Below are 26,991 nucleotides of genomic sequence, written 5' to 3'. Positions count from 1 at the left end.
ATAACAGATCATGGAATGGAAACTACCAGGAAGCAAACAAATAATAAACTTCTTGCAAACAATATATAATCTTGGAACATTTGTAAAGGAATGATAATTTCATATTGTGAAAGGGAGACTGGCATCACTTCATGAACATTAGTAATGACTGAATAACTCTCATGTCATTTAATCACTCTAAGCCCCATCATTGGAATCATTTTTCAGCCTTTTTGAAAAATTCGGTTTTGTTACAGTATTGATTTGGATGCTTGTCTTGTTACACTGCTCTCTCTTGTATATCTTTGAATGTATGGTAAATCTTGTCTGACACCATTGATTTCTCCTGCTTATATTAACTTATTTTTCTTTTGTAAGTTCTTTCACAATACTATATCCCTCTCTTTTCCAGAAGGTGATAAGTGTGTTAGCTTTTGTATATTAGTGTCAGCCTCACGGTGTTTTTGTCATCTTTCATTTTTTGTGGTTGTAATGGTCCATGTATTGTTTTTTGTTATTCACATTTGTTAACCCACTAATAGTGTGCTGATTATTTGTAGGGCTATAAAATCTATGGAAGGTGCTGAGGAAAGTTTTGACAACATACAGGAATTGTTAAAAAATGCAGTTTTCCTCAAGCAGCAAATAAAATATGAAGAAGCCAGAAGGTAAGATTTTATTTTAGTTGATACACACATGGGATGGTGTAGTTTTTCTTTTGTTAACTTATTGCTTTTAAGTAACACAAATCTTAATCGTATGTGCAGTCTGTATTATTCCAGTATAGATCGGACATTCTTGTATGGCCTGATTGCCATTGAAAAATATGACTATTGTAAATCATAATATCTCCAATGAATGCTGAATGGTTGTTGACATCCCATACTGCAAAGATCCAAGTATCTTTATGAACATAATTATGCTTCATTGTAGTCACACTTTTAAGCAAATCTTGTGTAATAACTTCAAAGATGACAGATGGAAAATTTATAAAGTGGTCATGTATCATCTCCAGACTTGGAAGGTAGTAAATATGTTCCCTGTAATTTTTCCATTTTTTCCATTTAATGCTTTTAATCTTATTGTAAAGTTTTTAGCACGTTAATGATAGATGGGGGCATGGCGATTAATAGCATGCAGCATATAGTGTTTGAAATACCAGAACATATTTGTAGCAGTAGTCTGATACATTTTACCAATTTTGTTGAAAGAAAGAAATGAAAAATGACAGGTAAAGCTGTACTTATTTGAATTTGTTACTGCTGTTTGTTAGTCTTTATGGATGTTACTTCAAACAGGTGTTGTATGCTCCTTAGTAGCTGTTTTCTAGAACAATTAGACTCTGGCGATTGTCTACAAATAGTGTGGTTTCTGATTGTTATGTACCCATTGGCAAGATATTATGTAAAAGTAAAATACATATTCAGTTTGCTTTGAAAATATATATATATAAAAACAACAAGGAAATGGCAAGTGGGGATTGAGTGAACAAGCAAGATGATGAAAAGTGATCCAGATCTAAAAAAGTCTGTAATTGTTAGGTTTTGTGTACATTCCCACACTTGTTGCTTCAATGATTCCACCTGTTTGAGCACTGGAGACATTATTTTTGAGTCTGTGGCACTATACTTTACAGTATCATAGGTATACATCTGGACTGTGAAGTGTGTGCCATTTCAAAAGTCTGTCGTGTTGGTTTAAGTCAAGTTAGTTAAAACACTTTTTACTTCTTGTTTTATTTGAAAAGTTTGCAGCTAATAGTGGTTTGTGTCCTGTTTAAGTAGACTGCTGAGTGATATTTTCCTTTAAAATTTTTTCCTTAGTGCATAAAATATTGCATGTTTAGTGATTGTTCTGTATATTATTGATATTTTGTTGCATGTTTTGTTTCTGTAGGCTCCCTTCACTTCACTAATGCCTCTTTACCAGCCTTGAACCACGTACAGCTGTACTTGATAAGGTAATGATTGCCATGGGATTTGTGTTAAGCACTGTGATTAAAAGTGTTGTTGTTTTTACACCATGTAATGTGTAACTGAAATCACTAATGTCTTTAAAATTGCACTTGTCCAATTATTATATACACCAATGCTTGTGAAATTTGCAACACAGAGGATACACATGATTGATATAAGCATTATGCTGCACTAAAGATAGTATAATGGTGTGACTGCAACTCAGGATATCATAGCAGAGAATCATAGGGCTTGGGGAATGTTTCTCCAAAGCAATAGCAATGCTTAAAAAAAGTTGCTGACCAACTGTATCCCAGACATATTTAATAAGCAATCCATGTAGTAAATGGTGACAGTGGTATCTGCTATTCTTAGTAGGCAACTTCCACATTTCTCATTACATGTGGACAGGCACTGTGCTGCTGAAATTCAGTGTGTAGAGGAAGACCATTTTGGCCTCTAAACATCCTCGATGTCGGTCTGGTGGCCAGACATCACTTTGTCAGACAGCACCTGATACACAGTATATGACAACACACATTGTATTCTATGCCTCCTGTCATCTGTGGGGCTTGTAAATGATATTGTTCAGTTGTGTGGACTGCTATATTTTGCCCAATTTTGAAGTGTTAAGGAAGACTTGGTCATCAATATAGGGAGTTTGAACCAGGATTTGTTTAAAACACTACATTTTGTCTCTCAGTTCACACAGTGGCATTCATGTGCCAGTTGGAGTTTGAAGCATTTTTGATTTATGAACAAAGGAATGACAAGTGTACCATGAGTCCGGCTCATGGCATATGCACTGAACTGTAGATGTGGATGAGTCATTACTTGTTGTGATGCTATGGTGCCGAGCTGACCCCTCAGGTCAGAGCGATATGCTCAGGTATCGCCACATAAATGATGTGGCTTTCATCTCATTCTGTAATGATATTGCGTCACATGATATGTGCTTTTCACTGAGTATGACCCACTCTTGTTCACCAGTTCCACACAAGTGACACTCTTGTATGAGCATGTCCTATATGAACAAAACTGTAAGAAACATTCCTCGTCTCTCAAGAAAAGGATGGGACACAGCTATAGGCAGCCACTGTCCCTCACATTTTCAGAATTTTAACTGTTCATCCTAGATGTTGCAATTTTTACAAACATTAATGTAGTCTGCAGCTTTCACTTAGTTCTTAAATCACTTGTTTGGTTTGAAGTAGTTTTTATTTAATTTATCAATTTTTTTAAAAATTGTGCATGATGTTTTGTGTGCTTAATTGACTGTTTTGAGATAACATATTTTTTTAAAAATGTGTTTGCTTGTTACTGAAAAAAAAATCAGAATTATCCAGAGAAAGATGAATATTTTTAGTAACCTTGTGCTAACCAGAAGTCTTTTGGTTGTTTTGTTGGGCATAGAACAGTGTAGTATTTGAATAAATAAAATAATTGAACCTTCAGTTGTATGCACATATTCAGAAACATTGCCTTTGTTGCAGAAGTTAATGTAGTTGTTGTTGTGGTCTTCAGTCCGAAGACAGGTTTGATGCTACTGTCCATTCTACTCTATCCTGTGGAAGTGACTTCATCTCCAAATAACTACTGCAGCCTAAATTGTTCTGAATCTGCTTGTTGCTCCCCCTCTACAATTTTTATCCCCACACTTCCATCCATTACTAAACTGTTGATAGCTTTATGTCTTAGAATGCGTCCTATCAACCAACCCCTTTTTTTATTTCCCCAATCCTGTTCAGTGCCTCCTCATTAGTTATTTTAATCTTCAGCATTCTTCTATAAAATCATAATTCAAAAGCCTCTACTCTCTTCGTATCTAAACTGTTTGTCATCCTTGTTTCACTTGCATACATGGTTACACTCCAGCCTTTCAATGATTTAAAGTGCCACAAGTAAAGGATGAAATAGGCTGGACCACCAAGTGGTGCTGTGTGCACATCAGTCAGAATTTCAAAATAACATACAGTTACATCACACAACCCAGTATCAGATGAGGAAAGTATAGTTGCGAGGGACCACCCGTCTTACAAAAAGTGTGAATATACAAAGTTTGTAATGTTATGCATAAGCAAGCTTGCTGATCAGCCACCTAGATTTGATATGAGGTGAGGTGAATTTGTTTGTGAAGCTATATGGCCCCAGGGCCAAGAGTGTGTCACGGTCGGGTGGGCTGCAGTGGCTGCTGCAGGCAAGCCAGATGCAGGGGCATCAGCAAAGGGTCGGATGTGGATAAAAGCCAATATGGGGAATTCTGATGATGGACAAATTGCTTAAGAGGACAAACCTGAATACATTTGCAATCTCAGAAAAATTAGTAGCATCCACTGGCACACCAATATTCCAATATCTTTAAAACTACAGAAGTTAATATTTCACAGCAAACAAACATTTTCGCAATGAATTTCTGAACCATCAACGTTTAAATGCTTCATGCGATTTCAACATACAATATCTCAGATGACAGTATGGCAAGATAGCAATCATCTCTGAAAGCTACGTATCTGTATCTATTTTAGTTCTTGATTTATTACATTTTTTACATCTTTTCATTATGCAAATGTTTGTCAGAACATCATATCCTCCACAATTACACAGCAAATGAATACAGCTTGAGTACCTCTGAACAGTGTACTACTTTGCCAGTAACTTTATTTAAATATTAATTACAACTGATAATATAAAATCATGATAATTTAAGACCTTCATAAAAGAGTGCCGAAATATGCTTCTAACAAGCAGGCCTCAATAATTGTTTAAACAATATTAACAACAATCTTTTGTCATTTATTGTGAGTGTAATTGTGCTAGAATATTGGATTATTTATTTATGGACGAACCTTTATTTATATTTATTGTGAATGATCCGAGTGTGACCAAATGTTTATAACATTTCTTTGTTTGAATGCTGGTGTGATATATACTTTAGACTGGGAAGTGGTCAGCTTGAGTCACATGATGTCTGTAGAACTTTAGAACAATGTATTTGGTGGATATGGCCTTGAGCCAGTGGAAAAGCAGACATTAGCAGAACGCTATGGGAGTCAAGTGGAGACTGGGGCTTTTCGAGTGAAGAGCTCAAGGGAGAGATTCTGGGCACTTTTATGTGAATTCTGGTAAGAGGCGGACCTGCTTGTGGTAACAAGTGGTATTCTATCACGGACGTGTTGGGTTCTGTGCAGTGAATGGCTGCCACCAGATTTTAACTTCTGAAGGGATTTTATGATTTGAGAGGTCTGAAAGTTCTCCAGAGTAGGACTCTGCATTATGGAACTGAGGATGGACACACTATGAGTTAGCATTCTTGTATCACATGTGATGGTTTGTAAATCATCAAGCTGAATCCTGAACTGTTTTGAGGTGGTGTATATTTCATGTATTGTGATTACAAAATGGACTTAGTTTTCAAGTATCTTCGATTACAAAAGTTTTGGAGATTTTGCTACCATTCTCATAATGCTCCCAACGTAACTTTGCTGCATTTGATAATGATATTTTCTGTCTCTATTTTAATTGAATATTGTAGTACCACTTCCCATGTATTTGAGATGTCCTTTCTTGAATAAACATTACTCAACATAGTTCTCTGTCATCTACATCAGTTATAGACATTAGAATGGAAAATTTGTTATCAAATTATTCATTTAGCTTTTATTTTGTATTTCTGTGTATTTTATTAACTCACAGTTCTAGCCAGTGACTGCAGGATCACAGCTACAGCTACATTTGCAGTGAATTAGCTGTGTGGCATGAAAGCAGACATGTGCAGTTCGAACCTATTACCACATTGAGCTATCCTTTTTTAAATAAAGCCGTGCATAATCCAGGTGCCTAAAGTATGAGTAATCACAAGTAAAGGCGCAGCTGGTTTGATCATATGGGATGCTGTTTAGAAGAGCAACTATTCTAACATTAACCATTAGGTAACATCACAAGTTCATATGGTAAAGTTTGCAAATGAAAAGAATAGGAAAAGTGTCATTCAGATATTTCAGAATATTATTTATTTACTAAAGAAAATACATACATATACATATAATATAATATTTAGAAGGCAGTATGAAGTGTCCCCTTTCTTCCTTTCCTTTTTTTTAAAGGAAAATAATCCTAAGTTGGTGATGTGCTGTTGGATCGTTTTTAGCAAGGGGTTGGTGTTCCTCAGGACAGTGTTTAAAGTGTTAGCCTCTTTGCTGTACAATGCTCCTTGTTTGTGGATGATTTTGCAGTTTTATATTCCTCCTCCAGTGTTGCAACGCCTCCTGTGGGTCCGGGGGTTAGAACAGGCCCAAGGTATTCCTGCCTGTCGTAAGAGGTGACTAAAAGGAGTCTCACACATTGTGACCTTCATGTGATGGTCCCCTGTAGGGTTTTACCTCCATTTTTTAAAGTTTTCCCAAAGGGTGAGCCAATTGGGTAAGGGCGCCTTACATGGTGCATCGTGTCCATCATGCACTGAGACCTATCGCATCCTTCGTCGATGTGGATCTGCACTTCTGCTCATTCTCCAACTGTTGGACAAGGTCACCCTCCTGGGTACATATTTTTCCAACTGTGCAGTATCGTTTTGTACGGTGATGATGATAATAGACTTGTTTGCTTTGTTGCACCTGAAATCCAGTATGGAAGCCAGTCTCTTCTGGAAGGGCCGTCATGTACCCTGTTGGTTGTAGCCCCCTGACGACACAGGGATCATTCTGCTAATGCCTGCACCGTTAACTCCCCACATATACTGAGGAGTAGATGCATCGGGACCCCCGGCAATGGCCATCCTGCCAAGTGGTCTTTGCTGCAGCTGGATGGCGTCTGTGGGAAGGGCCCCTGGTCAGAGTGGGTGGCATCGGGGTGGATGACACGTGATGAAGCATAGTACATCATCTCTTGCTGGTGGTCAAACACCAGCAGTCTCTAAGCATTCACAGGCTCAATTCAATAGCAGTTTGACCCCAAATCAATCCCCTCCCTGGCCACATCATGGGAGGAACGTTAGGCCAAGGATGGCAGCAGCTCTTATTCTCCCTAGTACCTTGTATGTTCGAGAGCTGATGAGGAATCTTTCATGATGATGAAGCCTCAGTTTTTTGTTGAGCATTTAGACAGCAAGTTTGGGGACATGGAGGGCTTGTCCAAAATGAGATCTGGGTCGGTCTTGATCAAAACAGCATCCTCTGTCCAGTCACGTGCATTACTTGCCTGTGACAAGTTGGGGGTTGTTTCTGTAACCGTGACGCCCCATAAGAGCTTAAATATGGTCCAGGGTGTCATATTTCAAAGGGACCTTCTTTTTCAGTCTGACAGTGAACTGCGCGCCAATTTAGAGCGGCGAGGTGTACATTTCGTTTGGTGTGTCCACCGGGGTCCGAGGGATAATCAGGTGCCAGTGCCTTAATCTTGGCCTTTGAGGGTGATACATTACCCAAGAAGGTCAAGGCAGTGGTCTACCACTGTGATGTAGAGCCCTATATCCCTCCCCCAGGGCGCTGCTTTAAATGCTGGAAGCTCAGCCATATGTCTTCTCACTGTTCTTCCAGCATCACATGTCAGGATTGCGGACACCTATCACATCCCAATACTCCTGTGTCAACTGCGGAGAGCACCATTCGCCTTGCTCAACTGACTGCCGAATTCTCCAGAAAGAAAGGAAAATGATGGAGTACAAGACCCTGGACTGACTGACCTACACTGAGGCTGAGGATGTAGGCTACACTGAGGCCTACATCCTGTACCAATGACATCATCTTATGCCACTGCTACAACATTTCTAGCCTCACCCCAACCACCGGGGATATCAGTCCCCACTTCTGCGCCGGAGTAACGTAAGTGTTTTTGGTTCCTCTCGCTAGGAAGGGGTCCCTTGGATCACTCCCTTCCCAGGGAGTTTGTAGTTCTCCTGTGCATCCGAATCACCGTCTCCTTTTCCCACTCATGGCTGTTCATCTCCCACATTGGCGACCCAGGTCAGGGCTTCCAATTGCAGTTTGTGTCCAATCCCTTCTTGCCAAACTGGAGTCCTTGTTTTTATCACCTATACTTGAGGTCCATTCACGTACAGCTCCATGGTGCACACCTCAGCTGCGGCTTCGCCTGGACCTTTCACATGGCCCTAAGGACTCAGTTAACCCCGCGGCTCTCTGCTGCCACTTCCTCTCGATTCTTGACATGTACCGAGGCCATGAAGTGGTTTACACTGATGGCTCGATGGCTGATGGTTACGTCAGCTTCGCGTATGTCCATGGAGGACATATTGAACACCATTCCTTGCCCTATGGCTGCAGTGTTTTCACTGCTGAGCTGGTGGCTATCTCTCGTGCTCTTGAGCACATATGTTCATACCCTGGAAGTCATTTCTTCTGTGTGCTGTCTCCTTGAGCAGCCTACAAGCTATTGACCAGTGCCACCCTTGTCATCCTTTGACAGTGACCATCCAGGAGTCCGTCTGTGCCCTGGAATGGTGTGGTTGTTCAGTGGTGTTTGGACCCCAGGATACGTCAGAATCCCAGGCAACGAACTTGCCGACAGGCTGGTCAAACAGGCTACGCAGAAACTGCTTATGGAGATCGGCTTCTCTGCAACTGACCTGCATTCAGTACTACACTGCAAGGTTTTGCAGCTTTGGGAGACGAAATGGAATAACCTCAGCACTCTCAACAAACTGCGTGCTATTAAGGAGACTACGAATGTGTGGCAGTCCTTCATGCGGGCCTCTCGCAGGGACTCTGTGGTTCTGTGCCGGCTCCACACTGGCCATGCTTAGGTGACATATGGCTACCTCCTGCGCCGTGAAGACCCACCTCAGTGTTGGTGGGGCGCCCATCTGACAGTGGCCCATATCTTGGTGAGCTGTCCTTCTTTGGCTGACACCTCATCGGCTAATTTAGTTTTACGTTTTATACGTGACGGTGGGTTTTATCATTCTGTACAAGTATTTGCCCCATACCCAATCTCTCTGCTCGTCTGGGGAACTGTGACCCATCATCCGGTGGCAGCTCTTGATGGTACATCAAGAATGTAAGTTCCTCATTGCTCCAAATTCACCTTTGTATAATACTGTTGCTTGTCCATTTCCAGAATGCCTATTCTCCCGTCATACACAAGCAACAAGGCCGCTTGGTATTTGCATGCAGCATGTATTGGAGTCACTTGGTGAGGGCCATGTTAAACCCCAAACGAAGGGTTTTAATCACCTGCAGAGGCCAGAGTAATTTTAGATTTAGTGCAGTAATGGAGATGTTACACTCCTTCATATGTTTTTAATATTTTGTTTTATGATATGTTAACTGTGCACCCCAACTGAGTAGCTGTGTTTATGGATAGGTCTAAACAGGGAGATGCCATTGGTTGCTCTGTTGTTGTTTTCCTTGATTGTGCTATCAAGATCTGACTGCCTCAAGTCTTTACTTTCTTTGACGTGAAATTATATGTGATCATGTAGGCACTGGAGCAGATGCAGATGAATGCTAAATTCTTATCTGTTCTGATTCCATGAGTGCCCTTCACTCTCTACGGTGCTTGACCCAGCAGATAAAGTGGTCCATTATACAGGATGCCCTCCTCCAGCTACAAAGGCTTGAGAATGAGGTGCCATTCTGCTGGTTGCCAGGGCATGTGGGTATTGCGGGGAATGAAAGGGCAGATGCAGCAGCCAAGGAGGCATGTTACATGTTACACTCATTGGTTTAGTGTTCCATCCACCTGCATGCTATCACCTCACTTTTGAGGTGCACAGTTATGTGCCGATGGGCTGCAAGTGACAGACAGTAAGCTGCATCTAGTAAAGTCCATAACTCAGCTGTGGTCTACCTCCTTCCAGTTACACAGACAGAAAGAGGTCTTCCTTACTCGTCTTTGAATAGGCTATGGTCTTATGGTGCCTGGCTTCTTGCTCTGGTGAGAGGACCCTCCTATGTATGGTGCTTGTGGTTTGCGACACATTTCACCAGACTGTGTTCTATTTTCACATTAGAGGGCAGTTGTGGAATTACTGACAGATCTGCTCTCTGTTTTAAGTGACACTCAAACAAATGTGGTTAGAGTTTTAAGGTTTTCATGATATGTCTGACATGTTTCCTAAAATTGTAGCGAGATGTTTGTAAAGTATTAACAAGGTGACAGGCTCACACATGTTTTTGTGAGTAGTCAGCTAATCACATTTCCCTATGGTGTTATTTTGCTCCTCTGACATTTTCTTTATGTTTTAATCCCAGGTATAGCACATTTCACCCTTTGTCCGTTGTCTTATGGTGTGTGAAATGGAGTGATTGTGTCGTTTAAAGTAAATGTATGTGTGTGTGTGTGTGTGTGTGTGTGTGTGTGTGTGTGTCAGGATGCTGACAACCTCACTATTGAGCACCCATAAATGCCAAACATGCACAGTACATTTTTCTACTTTATTCTGCTGTCTAATTTAAAGGTATAGCACAGTACATTTTTCTACTTTAAACTGCTGTCTAATTTAAAGGTATATTTTTCCCCTCAAAAGAACTGACTTTTTCAGTTATGAAGCACTTTTCATTCCAATGACTTTTTCATTTATAAGTGTGCTTTTTCATACATGCTGCAGTTATTTTTCATTTAACCTCCCCCCCCCCCCCCCTCCCCTCCTCCCTCACGTGAAATTTAAACAATGAACTCACTAATTGTGACTAACTGGGAAATCCCAGTCTGAATTAATGGAAGTCACTCTTGTTGTAATGATTTCTAAAATAGTTATTTGATGCTGTAATTAGGAATTAGCATACAGTGCATGTAGTGATTAGAGAAAAACTAGACAAACTGTAATATTATGCGAAATGATGTACAGTGTAATTTAAAAGTAAGCCAGTAGTAAACAATGGGATTAACCATACTAAAGTTGCAGTACATGTTCAAAGATTAACACAACAAAAGCTTGATATATACACTAATGCACAAAAATGTTTATGCGCTTATTCAAAATAAAAGTTTGCACTGTACTGGAAATTTAAATGTGACATTTATTGTAGGATACAACCTATTTTACCCATTATTTTATGCTGTTGTCTTGATCTACAAAGTTAAGGTCCAAAGCAGCAAGAGAGGTGCTACTACCTGATGTTGATGACAAGCCAATATTTTCATTGTCAAAATTTGTTGATAATGGCTTGGAAGGAGTACATATTTGTATTTGAGACTCTCTCATACATTATTCTTTCATTGCTTGTCATCATATCTCATTTAGTGTAAAGCAATGCTTTTGATAATCCAGCTTAATGTCAGTAAAGTTGAGAAGTCTGATGACAAATTTCCCTCTTCTAAAACAGTCTTCTTTACAAACTGAGATGTCTGCACTGAAGCTTTCACCACACACTTTTCTGTTACACATATTGTGCCATCTCAATGGTGGTCAGTTTTAGTGTAGTGATCTGTCTCTGTTTTCCAGGTAAATCATCCGATTTTAGCAAAAAAACACAAAGTTTTATTGCAATTTAGCACTACTGCCATAACACTGTGGGCAGGAACACCAGAATGGATGTTATCAAGCACTTTCATTTTACCTTAGTAACTTAACAATTTTTGTGTACTCCTAACATTATACTTGCTTACTTTATTGAAATGTGTCACACAACAGCAATCACAAGATGGGATTTAACACATATCATAATGTGGGCTTCAACAAGCAAACTGAACTGTTTTTTGCAACCCTGTGACCCACAGTGAAACATGTATCACTCATTATTGGCCATGGCTGAAGTAAATGGGAAGTGAAGGTATGCATTCAACATTAATAAGTCTGCATCCAACCCTCACAGTTATCAGATAATAAAGGAAGCCATGAAATAATACTGAGCACAAAGTCCATTACTATAATGCAAGTGAGTGTAGCAAGAAACTTCTGATGTTAACAGATAACCACCCAGTACACCATCAGTGTTGCAACTTTCTTGCCGAGACTCCTCAGTGGTGGTGGTGGTCCATTCTTTTGATAGTCTGTGTGAATGCTGATAACCGAAATGCACTCTGAAATGTTTAGATACTGCATTCCATTCTTTGATGTCCAGGTTGAATCAATCTTGAGCCATAATTTAAGCCATTGGTAAAGTTAAACAGAACAGCTTCATTTTTCATTCCAGTCTTCAAAAATCATATGGTAATCAAGATGTCTCATAAGCTGCCGCTGCCACCCCCCCCCCCCCCCCCCCCCCCGCCCCCTCCGTCCAATTTTCCTCTCTCACAAAAACACACTGAGCAAGGTGACACTGACACAGTAGTTAGCACACTGGACTCGCATTCGGGAGGACGATGGTTCAATCTCATGTCTGGTCATCCTGATTTAGGTTTTCCATGATTTTCCCAAATCGCTCCAAGCAAATGCCGGGATGGTTCCTTTTAAAGAGCATGGCCGACTTCATTCCCCATCCTTCCCTAATCTGATGGGATCAATGACCTCGCTGTCCGGTCTCCTCCCCCAAAACAACCCCAAACAAAAACACATATGTTATGCACACATGACAACCATCTCAGGCAGCTTGACCAGAATTCTGTGTTAGGTGTGCTTGCTTGTGTGAATGAATGTGTGTGTGTGTGTGTGTGTGTGTGTGTGTGTGTGTGTGTGTGTGTGTGTCTTTCTTTCTTTTTCTGATGAAGCTTGTGGCCAAAAATCAATGCATAAATGTTTTTTAACTGTGCCTATATGCAGCTTAACTTGTCATCTTTATGGTAAGTAGTAATCTGTCTTTTCCTTAAGTTGCACATATTGCTCATAAATTGGAGGAGGTTTAAGTCACTGCCCAACAATCATAACCAAAGTAGAGAAGTAATTTTGGGTCTTCTACAATGATTCTCTTTCTGCATCTGCAGCTACATATACACTCTGCAAATCTTGTTGAATGCATGACAGGGGATATTTCCTATTTTATTACTTATTAGGGCTTTTTTGTGTTCCATTTGCATATGTGCCATGGGGAAAATGGTGTGTTAAATGAATCAGTGTGTACTGTAATTAGTCTAATCTTGTCTTTGTGGTCCCTATGATAGTGATACATAGGATGTACTAATCTATTCCTGGAATCATCACTTAGTGCTGAACCTTTAAACTTTGTAATAGGCTTTTGTGGGATAATTGGCATCTATCTTAAAGTGCCTGCCAGTTCATGTTTTTCAACATCTCAGTGACACTCTCTCATGGGTGAAACAATCCTCTGACCATTCACATTGCCCTTCTTTGCATGCGTTCAGTACTCCCTGTTAGTTGTATTCAGTATGGTTCCCACACACTTGAGAAATATTTTAAGATGGGACACAAAAGTGTATCGTAAATGGTCTCCTTTGTAGATTGATTGCATTTTACCAATGTTTAGCCAGTGAACCAAGTGCTGCCATGTGCTCTATTTATCAAGGAAGATCACCAAACAGCCCTAAATATTTGAGATGTTATTTTATTTTGACTACCAGTTTCAGCATTTCAGTATGCCATCTTCAAGCCCCATCCAGATGTATCGATATTGGCGTGCCGGCGCCATCAGTGTCTGGACATCATGACTTTGTTTTCGAGTACTCCCTTCTAGTTGTTGTCAAGTCTTCAAAGGAAACACTCAAAAAGTGAATTCACAATATCCAGACACTGATGGCTCCACTATGCTAATATCGATACATCTGAATGTCTATCTATGAAATACATATGGGGCTTGAAGATGGCATACTGAAACGCTGAAACTGGTAGTCAAAATAAAATAAAACAACATCTCAAATATGTACAGCTGTTTGGTGATCTTCCATGATAAATATTTGACCAGCTGCTGTCCTGGGTACACAATAATTCGTTATACCCAGATACTTGTGTGAATTGATTGATTCCAGTATGAATCATTGATACTGGAATCATAGGATACTATGTTTTTTTTCAATTTGTGATGTACACAGTTTTAAATTTCTGAGCATTAAAGCAAGTTGCCAATCCTTGCATGACTCTGAAATCTCATCAAGGTTTGATAGCTGCCACATGTGGAAGATGTGCCCCATTGTTGCTCCACAATTTTTGCATTTTTGACTGTGGTAAAGTGACACCGCCGTGTTTATCTTTGGCATGCAAGTGTAGGGTGTGTGTCAAAATCAGCAAAGTAAGAAATCCATGCAGTTTTGCACATACTTTTACATATGTAAACTGACTTCAGGGTTTTCCATTGTGGTGGACTGCATGTGCCTGATAAGTGTGATTTAAATTTTATATTCTGTCATTCTTTTGTTTATGCTGTAAAAGACTTTCAGAGTAATAGTAAATTTTGTACCAATTTTTTCTGTTGTAATGGATGTCTCATTTTGGCTGTTAATGACTTCAGTTCTGATAGACTAGTGGTAATAATTGCAGCAGATTGGACTCTTTAATTAAAAGATGATCAGAAAGCTTAATTTAAAGATAGTTTTTTTTCTTGTTCTGTAAAATATTGTGCCAGGCATAATGCAGGCCAACTCAGGCACAGGATGAGTTAGTTTCAGTTCATAAGCACCTGGAAATTACACTGACTACTGTCAAGTGATTGAGAGCTGCTGTGAATAGGTGTGTTGGGAGGCCACCAAAGAGTCATGTATCAGAGGTACCAAAGGTGTCTCAACAACTGTCCTCTCTTGTGGATACTGTCTCTTCTGCAGGAAATACAGGGTCTATCACTACATGTCCTCTTGAACATGAATGGCTGAGTGGCATGTCAGTGGTAGGTCTAGGTATCCTGTACAGGTGAGGCAAGGACTAGGGGCAATTCCTGATATTACAAACGTCCCCCTAACTAGTAAGTTTGAAATGCTGTCTTTCACCGAAACTTAAACTGAGCCAGTGAGACCCACTTAATGTATTGGGAAACATGCTGAGTCATGTGTCAAGGAGAGGCAAACACAAAAGGGTTGGAGTCTGTTAATCACAGGTGGTCCAAACATAAGGTGAATAATGGTACACCATAGGGAAACGGCAGCAAGGGTTGGGAAGGAGCACCATATGTATTCAATTTATATGCATTCAACGTGCTGAAGAACTCATTGAGGGAACAGGGTGTAACCAACTGCAGATTGTAGCACCTGTTGGGACGATGGTGCGTGCCATCTGGGATGTGAGATAATATTTGGATCATTCCTGTGACTGACAGGGAAGTTGAGAATACCAGCCTTACTCATGGAGTTTCAATGATGCTCACAATCGGCAGCATTGTTCCTGGTTGTGACAAGCTATGTCGTGACTTCCTAGACTTTAGACCATAGGTTTGCGAATGTAAGGTACCCCTTGATGGGTCGGGTGTGCACTACACATCAGAGCTTGCTAACCAGGTAGCTGACTGTGTCTGGGTTGCACACAAAGATTTTTTTTAAAGTTAGATGACTCTCCATCCTGCCCAGTTAATGATAACTGTAGGAGACCCAGAAGTATCAGTGTAGGATTTTAAAAAGTATCCCTTACTGATGAGAGCATTAAAATCCTAGGAGTTAACTGCTAAAGCATTCACAACAAAGTGCCAGAGCTTGGAGCACTCATAAAAAGCAGTGAAGCTCACACAGTACTTGGTACAGAAAACTGGTTAAAACTTGATGTTGACAGAAGTAAAACTTTCGGGAAATTTTTAAGCATGTATTGGAAGCATAGGCTATAATGGGAAATGGAGGTGGTGTATTTGTTGCAGTAGATAAGAAACACAAACCCTTTGAGATAGAAATTGAAGCTGCAGGCAAGATTATTTGGGGAAACATTCAGTATCAGTGGTGGGCATAAACTTACAACTGAATCTATTTTTGGTTAGGATTCAGATCAGACCCCCCGTCCCCCGTCCCCTCCCCTGTCTCCTTTCTTCCCCTCCCAAGCATATATCACTGAAGTTACAGAATGCAATTGGATCCTTCTATTCACCATCAGACTCACCTTCTGATGTAATCAAAATTTTTAGAGAAAACCTCAGTTTGCTAGCAAATAATTTTCCTTCATTATTTAATCATCAGAGAAGTCTTTTGCCGTACAACAGAAAATTGGGATAATTGCAGTTTTTTTAGTGGTTGAAGGGACAAGACATCCTGTGAAACATTACCAAATACCTTCTATGCAAACTACCGCTGATGTTGGAAATATAGTTGCTGTAATGGCAAAAAACAGATCTGACATCTTTGAGGATGTCTACATTGAAATTAGTAACAGTGACCATAAGGCAGTTGTAGCAACAATGGTTACTAAGGTACAAGTAGAAGGGTTTATATGCTCAACAACCTATGTAACATAATACATGTACATGGAATTTGAAACATTTAGCTCTGGAGAGAAGCATGTAGAAGAATTGTGACTCAAGTTTAAAAGAATACTTGACCAAGCACTTGATGTACCTAGTAGAACAGTTCATGATGAGAAGAACCCTCCATGGTATAACGGTCATTGTAAAAAACTTGTAAAGAAATAAGACCACCACATAATCAGTGTAAAACAAAGCAGAGAGCTATAGATAGACGCTGAGTGAAATGCGTTTGACTGTCAAGAGAGCAATGTGTGAAGACTTCAGTGACTAGCATAGCAGAATATTATTGAAGGATCTTTCACATAACCCAACAAAAGGTTAATGACATGTAAAGGCTGTCAGTGATGTCCAGTCACTGATGTCCAGTCACTGATGGATGAGACAGGAATCAAAACTGAAGCAAAAGCCTGCATTCCATGATCAAACACCTTTATGGGAAGGATCTATTAAGAGAAGTTAAACTTTTGGAAGGCATGTGGAAGAAGAGATCTCATTTACTTAGTCCTATAATCTTTTTGCTGCAATGCAGGTGCATCTTGACAATACCACATTTTGTGAGGGTGAAGAGAAACTTCATTTCAGCAGCTGCACATTGGATCTGTGATCGCATACAGTCATCACTGCTGCCAGAGGGCATCCATCGCACACGATGTGACCTGTGAACTGTAAGTTAATGGAGCTACACACTTTCCTCTGTAATAAGTTGTGTTGCGAAATTCAGGACAAGGTCAATTGTTTAATGTACTGAACCAAAGAAGTAGATTCTATAGTGTCAGTTAATGGACAGGAGGGGAATTTCAACAGACTACAGAAAAGAGTGTAGCTTCCCTAGCTTGAGATGTAAGTCATACTGTTATTAATACATTGACAGTGTTCTGTCTTTCTGTCTAAGATGGAAATAGATGTGACATGCTTCCCAAAGAGGAAACTATGCAGTTTCACCTTCTAGAATACCAATGGAAGACATTGTTGCTGCTATTGAAGCTGGAATCAGTTTTTTTCCTGCATCAGCTACAGGTGAAATATGTATAGCATCAGCTTGCTTAGGAGAAAACACCGAGCACTAACTTAACAAAAGGCGAAATGAGAACTCTCAGAGATTTAAATTGTGATAAAGACATTCTAATTCTTCTGACAGATAAAGGAAATGCTACAGTGTTAATGGGAAAAAAAAAAACAGGACTTACTAGAACCAGGAAGATGCATAGCGGGAGATTAAATGCCTTCTATTCTTAGGGCAACAATTAAACTAATAAAGGCTTCTTCGATTTCTCCCATTGACAAGAAGGATCTCATCAAATCATAAACATTGTTACCAAGACTGCATCTATATCTGCATGACGTAATGTACTCAGCAGGCCACCATAGGTGCATGGTGGAAGGTATTGTGTACTGCTACTAGTCTTTTTCATCCCTACTTTGACTCACAAATAGAGTGACAGAAAAATGACTAAATGTCTGTCCTTATATCTCTGTATGAACCTGATTCCTCGTGTTTTATCTTTGTGGTCCCTACATGAAATGTATATTGGTGGCTGTAAATCATTCTCTTAGTCAGCTTCAAATGCCAGTTCCCTAAATTTTTTCAGTAGTGTTTCTCAAAAAGAAAATTACCTTCTCTCCAGGGATTCCAATTTGAGTCCCCACCCAAGTATCCTGTAATACTTGTTTGCTGGTAACAAATTTTCTATAGCCAAGATCACATAAATACCTCTATATTGTTGACAACTGGTTTCAACAGACTTTACTGTGATCGTCTGGTCTGTAACATAGTGCATGTACATGGAAAATATCTGCTGTCATGGTTCATATTGTAATATTTGAGAAAAAAACAGAGGGTGGTTTTTTATTTTTTTAATTTTTTTTTTTTTTTTTACAAGAAATGGAAACTGTACTTTTACATTCCTTCAAAAATTTTTGTTACAAAATTTGTTCATTGTGAGTTAGAACCTCATACCAAGTTGTCTTTTAGGTGGATAAAATGTAGCACATTACAATCAAACAACCACTTTTGCAGATCTGTTTAATATTCCCCGTTAGTCCTATTTGGTACAGGTCCCACACACTTGAGCAATATTCTAGAACTGGTCACATGAGTGATTTGTAAGCAATCTCTTTTGTAGACTGATGGCACTTCTCCAATATTCTACCAATGAACTGAAGTCTGCCACTTGCTTTACCCATGACTGAGCCTATGTTGTCATTCCATTTCATAATCCCACAAAATGTTACACGACTCATTGGTATATTAGTCATAGGAAAACTTGCCAATCTTTGCATCACTTTGAAATCTTTTTGAGATATGACTGAATATTTATGCAGCTTCTTTCAGACATTCATTATAGATGATTGCATCATCTGCAAAAAGTCTGAGGTTACTATTAATATTGCCTGCAAGGCCATTAATATATGACGTGAACAGCAAGTGTCCCCACACATTTTCCTGAGGCACACTCAAAGTTACTTCCACATCTGATCATGACTCTCCGTCTAAGATAACGTGCTGTGTCCTCCCCACCAAAAAGTCCTCAGTCTAGTCACAAATTTCATTTGACACCCCATATCATTGTACTTTTAGGTGTGCTACTGAGTCAAATGCTTTTCAGAAATCAAGAAATGACACATCTACCCGACTGCCTTGATCCAAGGCTTTCAGTATGTCATGTGAGAAAAGTGTGAGTTGGGTTGCACATGATTGTGTTTTCGGAATCCATGCGTGGTGGCGTGGAGGTGGTCATTCTGTTCCAGATACTTCATTATGTTTGAGCTCAGAGTATGTTCTAATATTCTACAACAAATGAATGTGAAGGATATTGGATGGTAGTTTTGTAGATAACATTGTTTGTTGTATGACAGATTATATTTAGAAGAGAGTCTAACTCAGCCACAAATTCAGTATACAGTCTGATAGGGATTCCATTGGTCACTGGAGCTTTGTTGAATTATACTGATTTCAGCTGTTTTTTAATTTCACTCATCTTTTCAGTGCTATAAGGACTGAAGTGGGACAATTCTCCTAGGTTTTCTTTTGCAAAGGAACATTTGAAAACTGAATTAAGCTTTCTATCAGTATCCTTCATACATTCTTATTACTATATGTATGATAGGTAAGTTTTTGTATTTACTCTGGTACTCTTTATTTCTGTTTTGTCATGGTGTATGCATGCCAAAACAGCAAAAATGCCATGCAAGATACCCGATACCTAACACATGTTGCTTTGCAAAGCACCAAATGTGACGTGCATCTAAAAAAAAAAAAAAAAAAAGGAGTTGGGTATGGCGCAAACATGACAGGAGCACAGGCAACTGGAAAATATATTGTATAGACACAGCAGGCAAGATAAGGGAGGTGGGCTGAGGGTGCAGGTTCAAATTACAGTAGCTATAGAATATTTACACACAATACAGTTTTAGAAATAATGGAACATTGAAGTACGGATGGCAGGGGAGGGAGGAGGGGTTGGCTGCAGGTACCATGGACACTGACAAACTGGAATGTACAGTGTGTAGATTCAGTAGATACCATCAAACAACTAAGTATGTATAAATCATCCATTATAGAATATTAAAGCATTGTGATATAATTATTCCCTATGGCATAAAATGAATAAATTATATAGTGACCCAGGTGAAACTAAAATAAGTGCAATTAACATGACAAGCATAATTCTACCATTTCCTTGGACAGATCTAAACTTTGATAGGTGTCCAACATACAAATGCTATCATTTAAGAGCACAAAAGTATCAACAATTGAAAATGTAAAAATGCAATCAATTAAGATAAATGTCTCAGCAAATCTTTACACTGGGAAATATGTGGGGTAATTGTAATATAACAATACATATAACAATATTATAGAACACAAGGTAGTGGAGCATAATATAACATGATGCCACAGCTCATGTACATATATGTGAACAAAAAATTTTTATAGCTGTAACAAAGTCGGAAAGGTGTAGTAATACGACAACAAGGATATAAACTTATCTATCGGTAGGAAGCTATGGTAAGTACTTATTCAACTGAAATACAAATAAAGGTTAACTTCATGCTAAAATGAGAATCACACAAGTAAGTTATCAAGAAGTAAAGTACCACGAACACAAGTGTAAACCGTGTGGTAACGTAGAAGGCAAGGAAATGGACACAGCATGACTTGACTTAATTCCTTTGGCCCCTTTGGGGGCATAGGACATCCAGGAGAACCCGCCATCCGTCTCTGTCTTTGGCCATTTGCCTCAATTCTGCCCAGGTCTTGCCAACTCTTTTTGCTTCCCCTTCCACTGTCCTCTTCCATGTGCCCCTTGGCCTTCCTCTCTTCCTTGTTCCCTGGGGATTCCATTCCAATGCTTTTTTCTTGATGGCTCCACCTGGTTTTCTCAAGGTGTGCCCCAACCAACCCCACTTTCTCTCTCGTATATGGTCTTTTATAGGTATCTGGTTTGTTATTCGCCAGAGCTCCTCATTACATATGTTCCATGAATTTACTCTCATTTCCTTTGTTTTGCCTGTATTTATCTTGAGGCCATCAGTCTCTGCTTCTACTTTCAGCAAGTTTAATTTAGCTTGCATATCACTCAGCCTTTGAGCTAATAAAACTATGTCGTCTGCAAAATTCAAATCCTCCGGACGTTCATGGATCCCCCACTGGATTCCTTGTCTCCTGCCTACTGTGACTCTTCTCATAACAGAGTCTAGAACAAGTAGAAAAAGTGTTGGTGATAAAAATGCAACCCTGCCGGACTCCAGTTGTTACTTTTATGGGCTCTGTCATATTTCCCTTGTGGAGTACGCAACATTTGTAGCCATCTTTTATGATGTTTAAGATCTTCTGTGGTATGCCATACTTCCGCAACACCTCCCAGAGCACTTTGTTTCATGGAATCGAAGGCCTTTTGAAAATCAATGAATGCCAGGTACATGGTTGCTTGGAATTCTTTGCTTTGCTCTAAAATGATAAAGAGTGTTAATAAGATCAACACAACTGTGTTGTGCCCTAAAACCTGCCTGTTCTTTATGCAGTTGCTTTTCAAGGGATTTTTTAATTCTGTTTAAAATAATTCTGGTGAGGACCTTATTGGGCACTGACAACAATGTAATACCACACCAGTTGTTACAGTCTGACAGATTTCCCTTTTTTGGGAGCTTTACCACCAAACCATTTTTCCACTCCTTTGGAGATTTCTCTTCAAGCCAAATATGCTTCAGCAAAGGATGTAGCATTTTAACAGTACTTTCAGTATCGGCTTTTAAGAGCTCCGGTGCTATGTTATCTAGGCTTGGAGCCTTTGCATTTTTTAGTGTTTTCAAGGCCATCCTAATTTTGTCCATTGCGGGGCACTGCAAATTTATATCTTGATCTTCTTCGACTTTGTCTGGAACATCTCTTACCTGTTCCTCTTGGTTGTCTTCACAATTTAACAGTTCCTTGAAGTGCTCCTCCCATCTCTGTAGCTGTGCCTGTTGGGTTGTAAGCATCACCCCATCCTTGCTCTTAACTGGTCCTTCATGTCTGAAGTTCTTCATTGACAACCATTTGGTAATATTGTAGAGCTGTTTCATATTTCCTTCTCTTGCTGCCTCTTCTGCTAATCTTGCTTGCTCATCTATCCATTTCCTTTTATCTCGATGTAGCCATATTTTCACTTTTTTGTTTGCCTCTGTGTAGTCTTTATTGTGCTTCACTCTTCTTCGCTCTTGTCTTACAAAAATTTAACTTCAGTTTTAGTTCTTTTCTGTGGCTGATTTCATTCCATGTAGCATCGGAGATCCATTCCTTCCTTTGATTTTTTCTCCCACGTCTAAATAACTGTCTTTGATTTTTTGCCAACCTGTTTCAATTCCCTATTCCATAAAGTTTTCTTCAGAGCGGACCTGGTATCAGTTTTGTAGTTCAAGGGCAAATGTTTCTTTGTTCTGTTGGTCTTTTAACCTTGCCACATATATTATCTTGCCCCTGTGATTGAGCTTGGTTCTATTTGCCACTATCTTCAGTCTGAATTCCGCCAAAACTAGGTGGTGGTCACTTCCAAAGTCTGCTCCTCTTCTATTTCTGACATCTAACAGAGAGTGTCGGAACTTGCAGCTTATGACTATGTGGTCTCTTTGATTTTCAGTAATGTGTTATCTCATGGCAGTTACAATGTGGAAACGTGCCTCCAATGACTAGGTCATGTTCAGCGCACGTGTCTATCAACAGTTCACCATTTACATTCCTGATCCCCATGCCATGCACGCCCATGATATGTTCAAGCCCTTCATTTTCTGAACCAACTTTTGTGTTGAAGTCACCCATTAAAATTTTTATATCCCTAGAATTTGTTTTAATTCTCCTTTAGCCATTTCAGTAGGTGCATAGCATTGAATTACAGTGACATATCGCACATTTGTTTTAAAGCATGCGGTTATTATCCGTTCTGAGACTGGTTTCCACTCCAGTAAGCTCTTCTTGCTGCTTTTTGGTTAGTAAGAGTCCTACACCATTCCTATGCATCACGTCTTCACCTGTCTGACCCGCATACAGCAACACTCCGTCATTTTGTGTTTGGAATTCCCCAGATTCTGGCCACCTTATTTCACTTAGTCCTAATATATCTAGTCGATAGTTCTCCATCTCTTTTTCGACCTGTCTTAGCCTCCCTGCCTCTCTCAAAGTCTTTACATTCCAAAAACCAATATGGGTTTTCCTTTTCAGGCCAAGGGTCATATCCTTAAGACCCATCCGGCTGTTTCTCCTTTTAGTTTCTGTGATATGTGTTTTTTTGGTGGTGCAGGTTATCAGCCCACAGCCTCCGAGTGTCCTGGCGGGGCTGCCACCTCATGGCCTGGACACCAACCAAGGTTTTATTTCAGGGCCTTACCCCTTGTCTTCACCACAACTACAGAACGCTATCCATCCCTTCGCAGTAAGGTCTATGTGCATCAATGTTGTCCTGGTTTCCAAGGATCTTCCACTGTCCACATTAGAGGACTGTGTCTGCTGCCACACAATCACAAGAAGGAAAAGGAAAGGAAGGGAGTGTATAGGATACGACAGGACAGGACAGGACAGGACAGGACACTAGACAGGACATTGTGAGACACACTTTGTCTGGATCCTCTATGGAGGCCTGTCCGGCTTGGGAGGCCCTGCTGGTAGTTACACAACCGCCGGCATAGCCCTCCATTTCATTGGATCACACAAACCCCCTCGCCCACACGGACAGTGTTTTGTTAAGGCGGTGTCTCCTGAGGGGGGACACAGCATGAAGTGTATCCAATACAATGTGGTAAATAACATAAACCAGTGCACTTTGAACAACATGTCACTTGTGGAAGTATTTGTGACAAAACTTAACATAAGCAAAAGAAATGGATAATACAACATGGAGAAGAAGAATAGACACCCACTTTCGTATGTAATGTTCAATTACAAACGTAAAATGACATATGGTCTTAAAAGGATAAAGATACTATAGCTAGGTAAAATTAGGTTATGTTTTAGAGGCTTGTCTAGTACAGATGTGAGTAAACAGAGATATATTCTGATAAATACTTAGATAAAACCAATACATAGAATAAAAATTATTTGACACTTTGAGTGCCAATCATGTCAATTGACGGGATGCGGGAATTTCTGTAGAGTGCTGATCACGTTATTTGACGTGATCTGCTTTTTCCTGCTTTTAAATACGAAATCACGTTTATTGACGGGCTCGATCGGCCTTCATTGCCGTACTTACTACATGTAATGTCTAAAACAGCCGACAGATCATCTACATTTAGTTCCTCAAATGGCCAATAGATCGCATTCGCTGTATGAACCCACGCAGTTGGAAAGTGGCATCTGCTCGTTGAGTACGTAAGTAAATGGACATGGCTTCACACTCTCTTGCAGATGATGAAGTTTTGTGTGAATTGGAGAAAGAATTTGTTGATAATGAGAGTGGGGATGACAACATCGACAATTCAGATGATGATCCTGACGTTGTCCAAGAAGAATTGCATCAAATTTCAAGTGAGTATTTCAAATTATGATTTTGTGTTATACCACTGCTGAACCAATTGTTTACATTTTTTCTTCATTTTCTGAACACTGAAAAATGATTTTCTTCTTTTTAGGTTCAGAGAATGAAGAAAGTGATCCTATTATGGATGTAGAACCACAAAATATCCGTCCTGACAACAGTGAAAGGAGGCCAAGACAAAGGGGCAGCCCAGCAAGATATCATACTGGGTCTACAGAGGAGTGGGCTGATATAGACTGTTTTCCAAGTATTGACATTTTTAGTGGGGACCATGGTGTAACAAATTTATGTGGATTAGATGCCGACTCTTCAGTTCTGGATTTCTTTTCATATTTTGTGGACAGGGACCTTCTTGCTCATTACAAAGAGCAGACAAATCTTTATGCTAGACAGAAGCTAAGGCAACTGACAAGTGGAGGTCAGCTCACTCCTGCATGCAGGATGTTTGGTTGGACAGGCGTCACTTTAGTGGAAGTAAAAAAATTCCTGGCTATAATTTTCCACATGAGCATCAGCCAAAAGCCCTTTATAGGAGATCATTGGAGCCAAGATCCTTGTCTGTCTTGTAACTACTGCCCAAATCTGTTGACCAGAAACAGATTCCTACAGATTATGTCAAACTTCCATTTGAATGATAATTCATTGGAAATCAAGAGAGGTGAACCTGGGTACGACCCATTACACGAGGTCCACCCTCTAGTTGAAACCATCTGTTTACAGTTTCAGCAGGCGTACCTGCCTGACCATGACATAATGGTTGATGAAGGCATGTGTAAATATAGAGGCAGAATTTATTTCAAGCAGTATCTGCTACAAAAACCTAGCAAATATGGCATGAAATTATGTATGCTCTCAGAGTCTAACTCTGGTTATATTTGGAATTTACAGATTTTCTGTGGCCAAAGCAATGTTGTGGTTGACATTGTGAAAAATCTACTTGGCACCCTAGTGGGTAAGGGGCATACATTATTTACTGATCGTTTTTATACAAGCCCTATTCGTGCAAGAGAATTAGAAAAGTAGAAGACAGGCCTTGTTGGAGCTGTTTGAAGAACAGGAGGGGAATGCCTCAGCCACTGAAATCATCTAACATACAAAGAGGTGAGCAGATTTTCTGTAGGAAAGGGAATGTTTTAGCTGTATGTTGGAAAGATAAAAGAAATGTATACATGCTAAACACCAGACATCAAGCTGAAATGATATGTTATGAAGACAGAAGGGGCAAGGAAAAAATTAAACCTACCTGTGTTGTGGAGTACAATAACAAAAAGATTGGGGTTGATCTATCTGATCAGAGGATGTCGTATGGGGGTTTTGAACACAGAACAGTGAAATGGTGGAGAAAACTTGCATTTCATTGTTTCCTTATGTGTTTGGTGAATGCGTGCATTCTCCACAATAAGGTAAAAAGTAAGAAGATATCTTTGTCTAAGTTTGTGAAGGTATTAGATGCAGAACTAACAATATGTGAAGACACTCCCAAACGACGATCTGTTGGTGGACACCTAAGTAGACTATCTACAGGAAAGCATTTCCTGGAAAAAATACCACCTCCACCAGGTAAAGGAAGAATCCAGAGAATGTGCAAAGTATGCTCAGTGAAAGGAAAAAAGGAAACAGGAAAGTCTACAAGAAGAGACACGACATACCAGTGCAGCGAGTGCAGAATCACAATGTGCAAAGAACCATGTTTCAGAATATATTACACGAAAAAACATTATACTTTGTGAATCTTTTATGTAACAATTTATAATAATTATGGACTTAGGATACCAGTTTTCCATTAATTGATGTAAAACTGCAGATTATGAGGAATTAAATGTCAGTAAAACATGTTTTTCGTTTCTGTAAACTTTTGTATATTTTGTAAAAGCTTACAATCATTAAAAATATAAGGAAAAAAAACTAAATGCTCAAAGGAGCTGTATATACATTTTCTGGAAGAAGATGATGCCGGCTTTCATAAAAAGTTAGTACCACAACAAAATGTTTTCTGTAAAACAAATGTACAATATTAGCAAAAAATGCTGGCATTCTAAGAAATGGCACAGTTTACATGGCCGGCAGCCAAAGTGTTAAGTGTTTCTTATTTCCTGCTGGTTCACACAGAAATAAGATTATATGGCTGTTGTGACCCAGTTACATAGATGACTGCAAGAAATAACATTTTTAAAAGAGAGATCATATAGGCACACTCATGTGAAATAATTACCAACCAAAGACACAGCTTGTGGTGGGTAAGGGACAAAAGCCACAATTAACAGTTCAAAGTTTGGGATCGTGCACTATATTCATATAAGCACAAGAAGTATTACTTATGATATACATGTGTTAAATCTAAATGAAGTGAAATGCAATGTAAATGTAAAAATGGATATGGGAAACCTAATATTGTGTTGGACCTGCTGTCCCGGAAGACTCCTGCAGAGATATTGAACCACGGTGTCTCTATAGCCATCCATAGTAGCGGAAGATTTTCATATCCAGGACAGTACAATAAAGTTATTTACAAAATCAAACATGTCTGCAACATATACACAGGATTTTATACAAGTCAAATAGGTTTTGAGGCCCAGAAATTGGCAGTCTTGATTGCTGAAAAATTTGCTGCGACCAGGTTATCAAGTGTGCAGGATTCAGGAAACATTGGGCAGACCAAGAGGTGTGCATTATCTTTAGATTCTTTGCATTCGCAGGCTGCATCTCCAGAAATGTAACCACATAGTTTCAAGTTTTTTTTTTTTTTTGTGTCGCCTCACTCCAGCCCGCAGTCTGTTCAGAGTCTTCCACATCTGATAGGGTAGTTTGAAACCAGTAGCAAGCTCTTCC

The 26,991-nt window shown here is 39.6% G+C and overlaps 2 protein-coding genes across 3 annotated transcripts in view; both read left to right on the top strand.

Moving 5' to 3' along the window:
- LOC126483705 (BLOC-1-related complex subunit 8 homolog) overlaps positions 1 to 26,991 on the top strand; it is a 129,136-nt gene that overhangs the window by 9,766 nt on the left and 92,379 nt on the right. For both annotated transcript variants that reach the window (XR_007587765.1, XM_050106794.1), the window contains exon 3: positions 540 to 647. Coding sequence is in view for 1 of the 2 variants with exons in the window: in XM_050106794.1 (XP_049962751.1) it covers positions 540 to 647 (108 nt within the window). In the remaining variant the exon portion in view is untranslated. The remainder of the gene's footprint in view (positions 1 to 539; positions 648 to 26,991) is intronic.
- Positions 1,885 to 25,997, top strand: LOC126483704 (piggyBac transposable element-derived protein 4-like). Its single transcript, XM_050106793.1, has 3 exons — positions 1,885 to 1,939; positions 24,033 to 24,152; positions 24,257 to 25,997. Exon 3 carries the CDS (start codon positions 24,286 to 24,288, stop codon positions 25,183 to 25,185), a length of 900 nt encoding a protein of 299 aa, XP_049962750.1. The 5' UTR covers positions 1,885 to 1,939; positions 24,033 to 24,152; positions 24,257 to 24,285; the 3' UTR covers positions 25,186 to 25,997.

Source organism: Schistocerca serialis, chromosome 6, assembly GCF_023864345.2.
Source record: "Schistocerca serialis cubense isolate TAMUIC-IGC-003099 chromosome 6, iqSchSeri2.2, whole genome shotgun sequence".
Classification (NCBI taxonomy): Eukaryota; Metazoa; Arthropoda; class Insecta; order Orthoptera; family Acrididae; genus Schistocerca; species Schistocerca serialis.
This window is presented reverse-complemented; position numbering and strand designations above follow the sequence as displayed.

What these genes read in the sequence shown, in the direction of transcription:
- LOC126483704 (XM_050106793.1), top strand. Translation starts at nt 24,286, where the DNA reads ATGGATGTAGAACCACAAAATATCCGTCCTGACAACAGTGAAAGGAGG.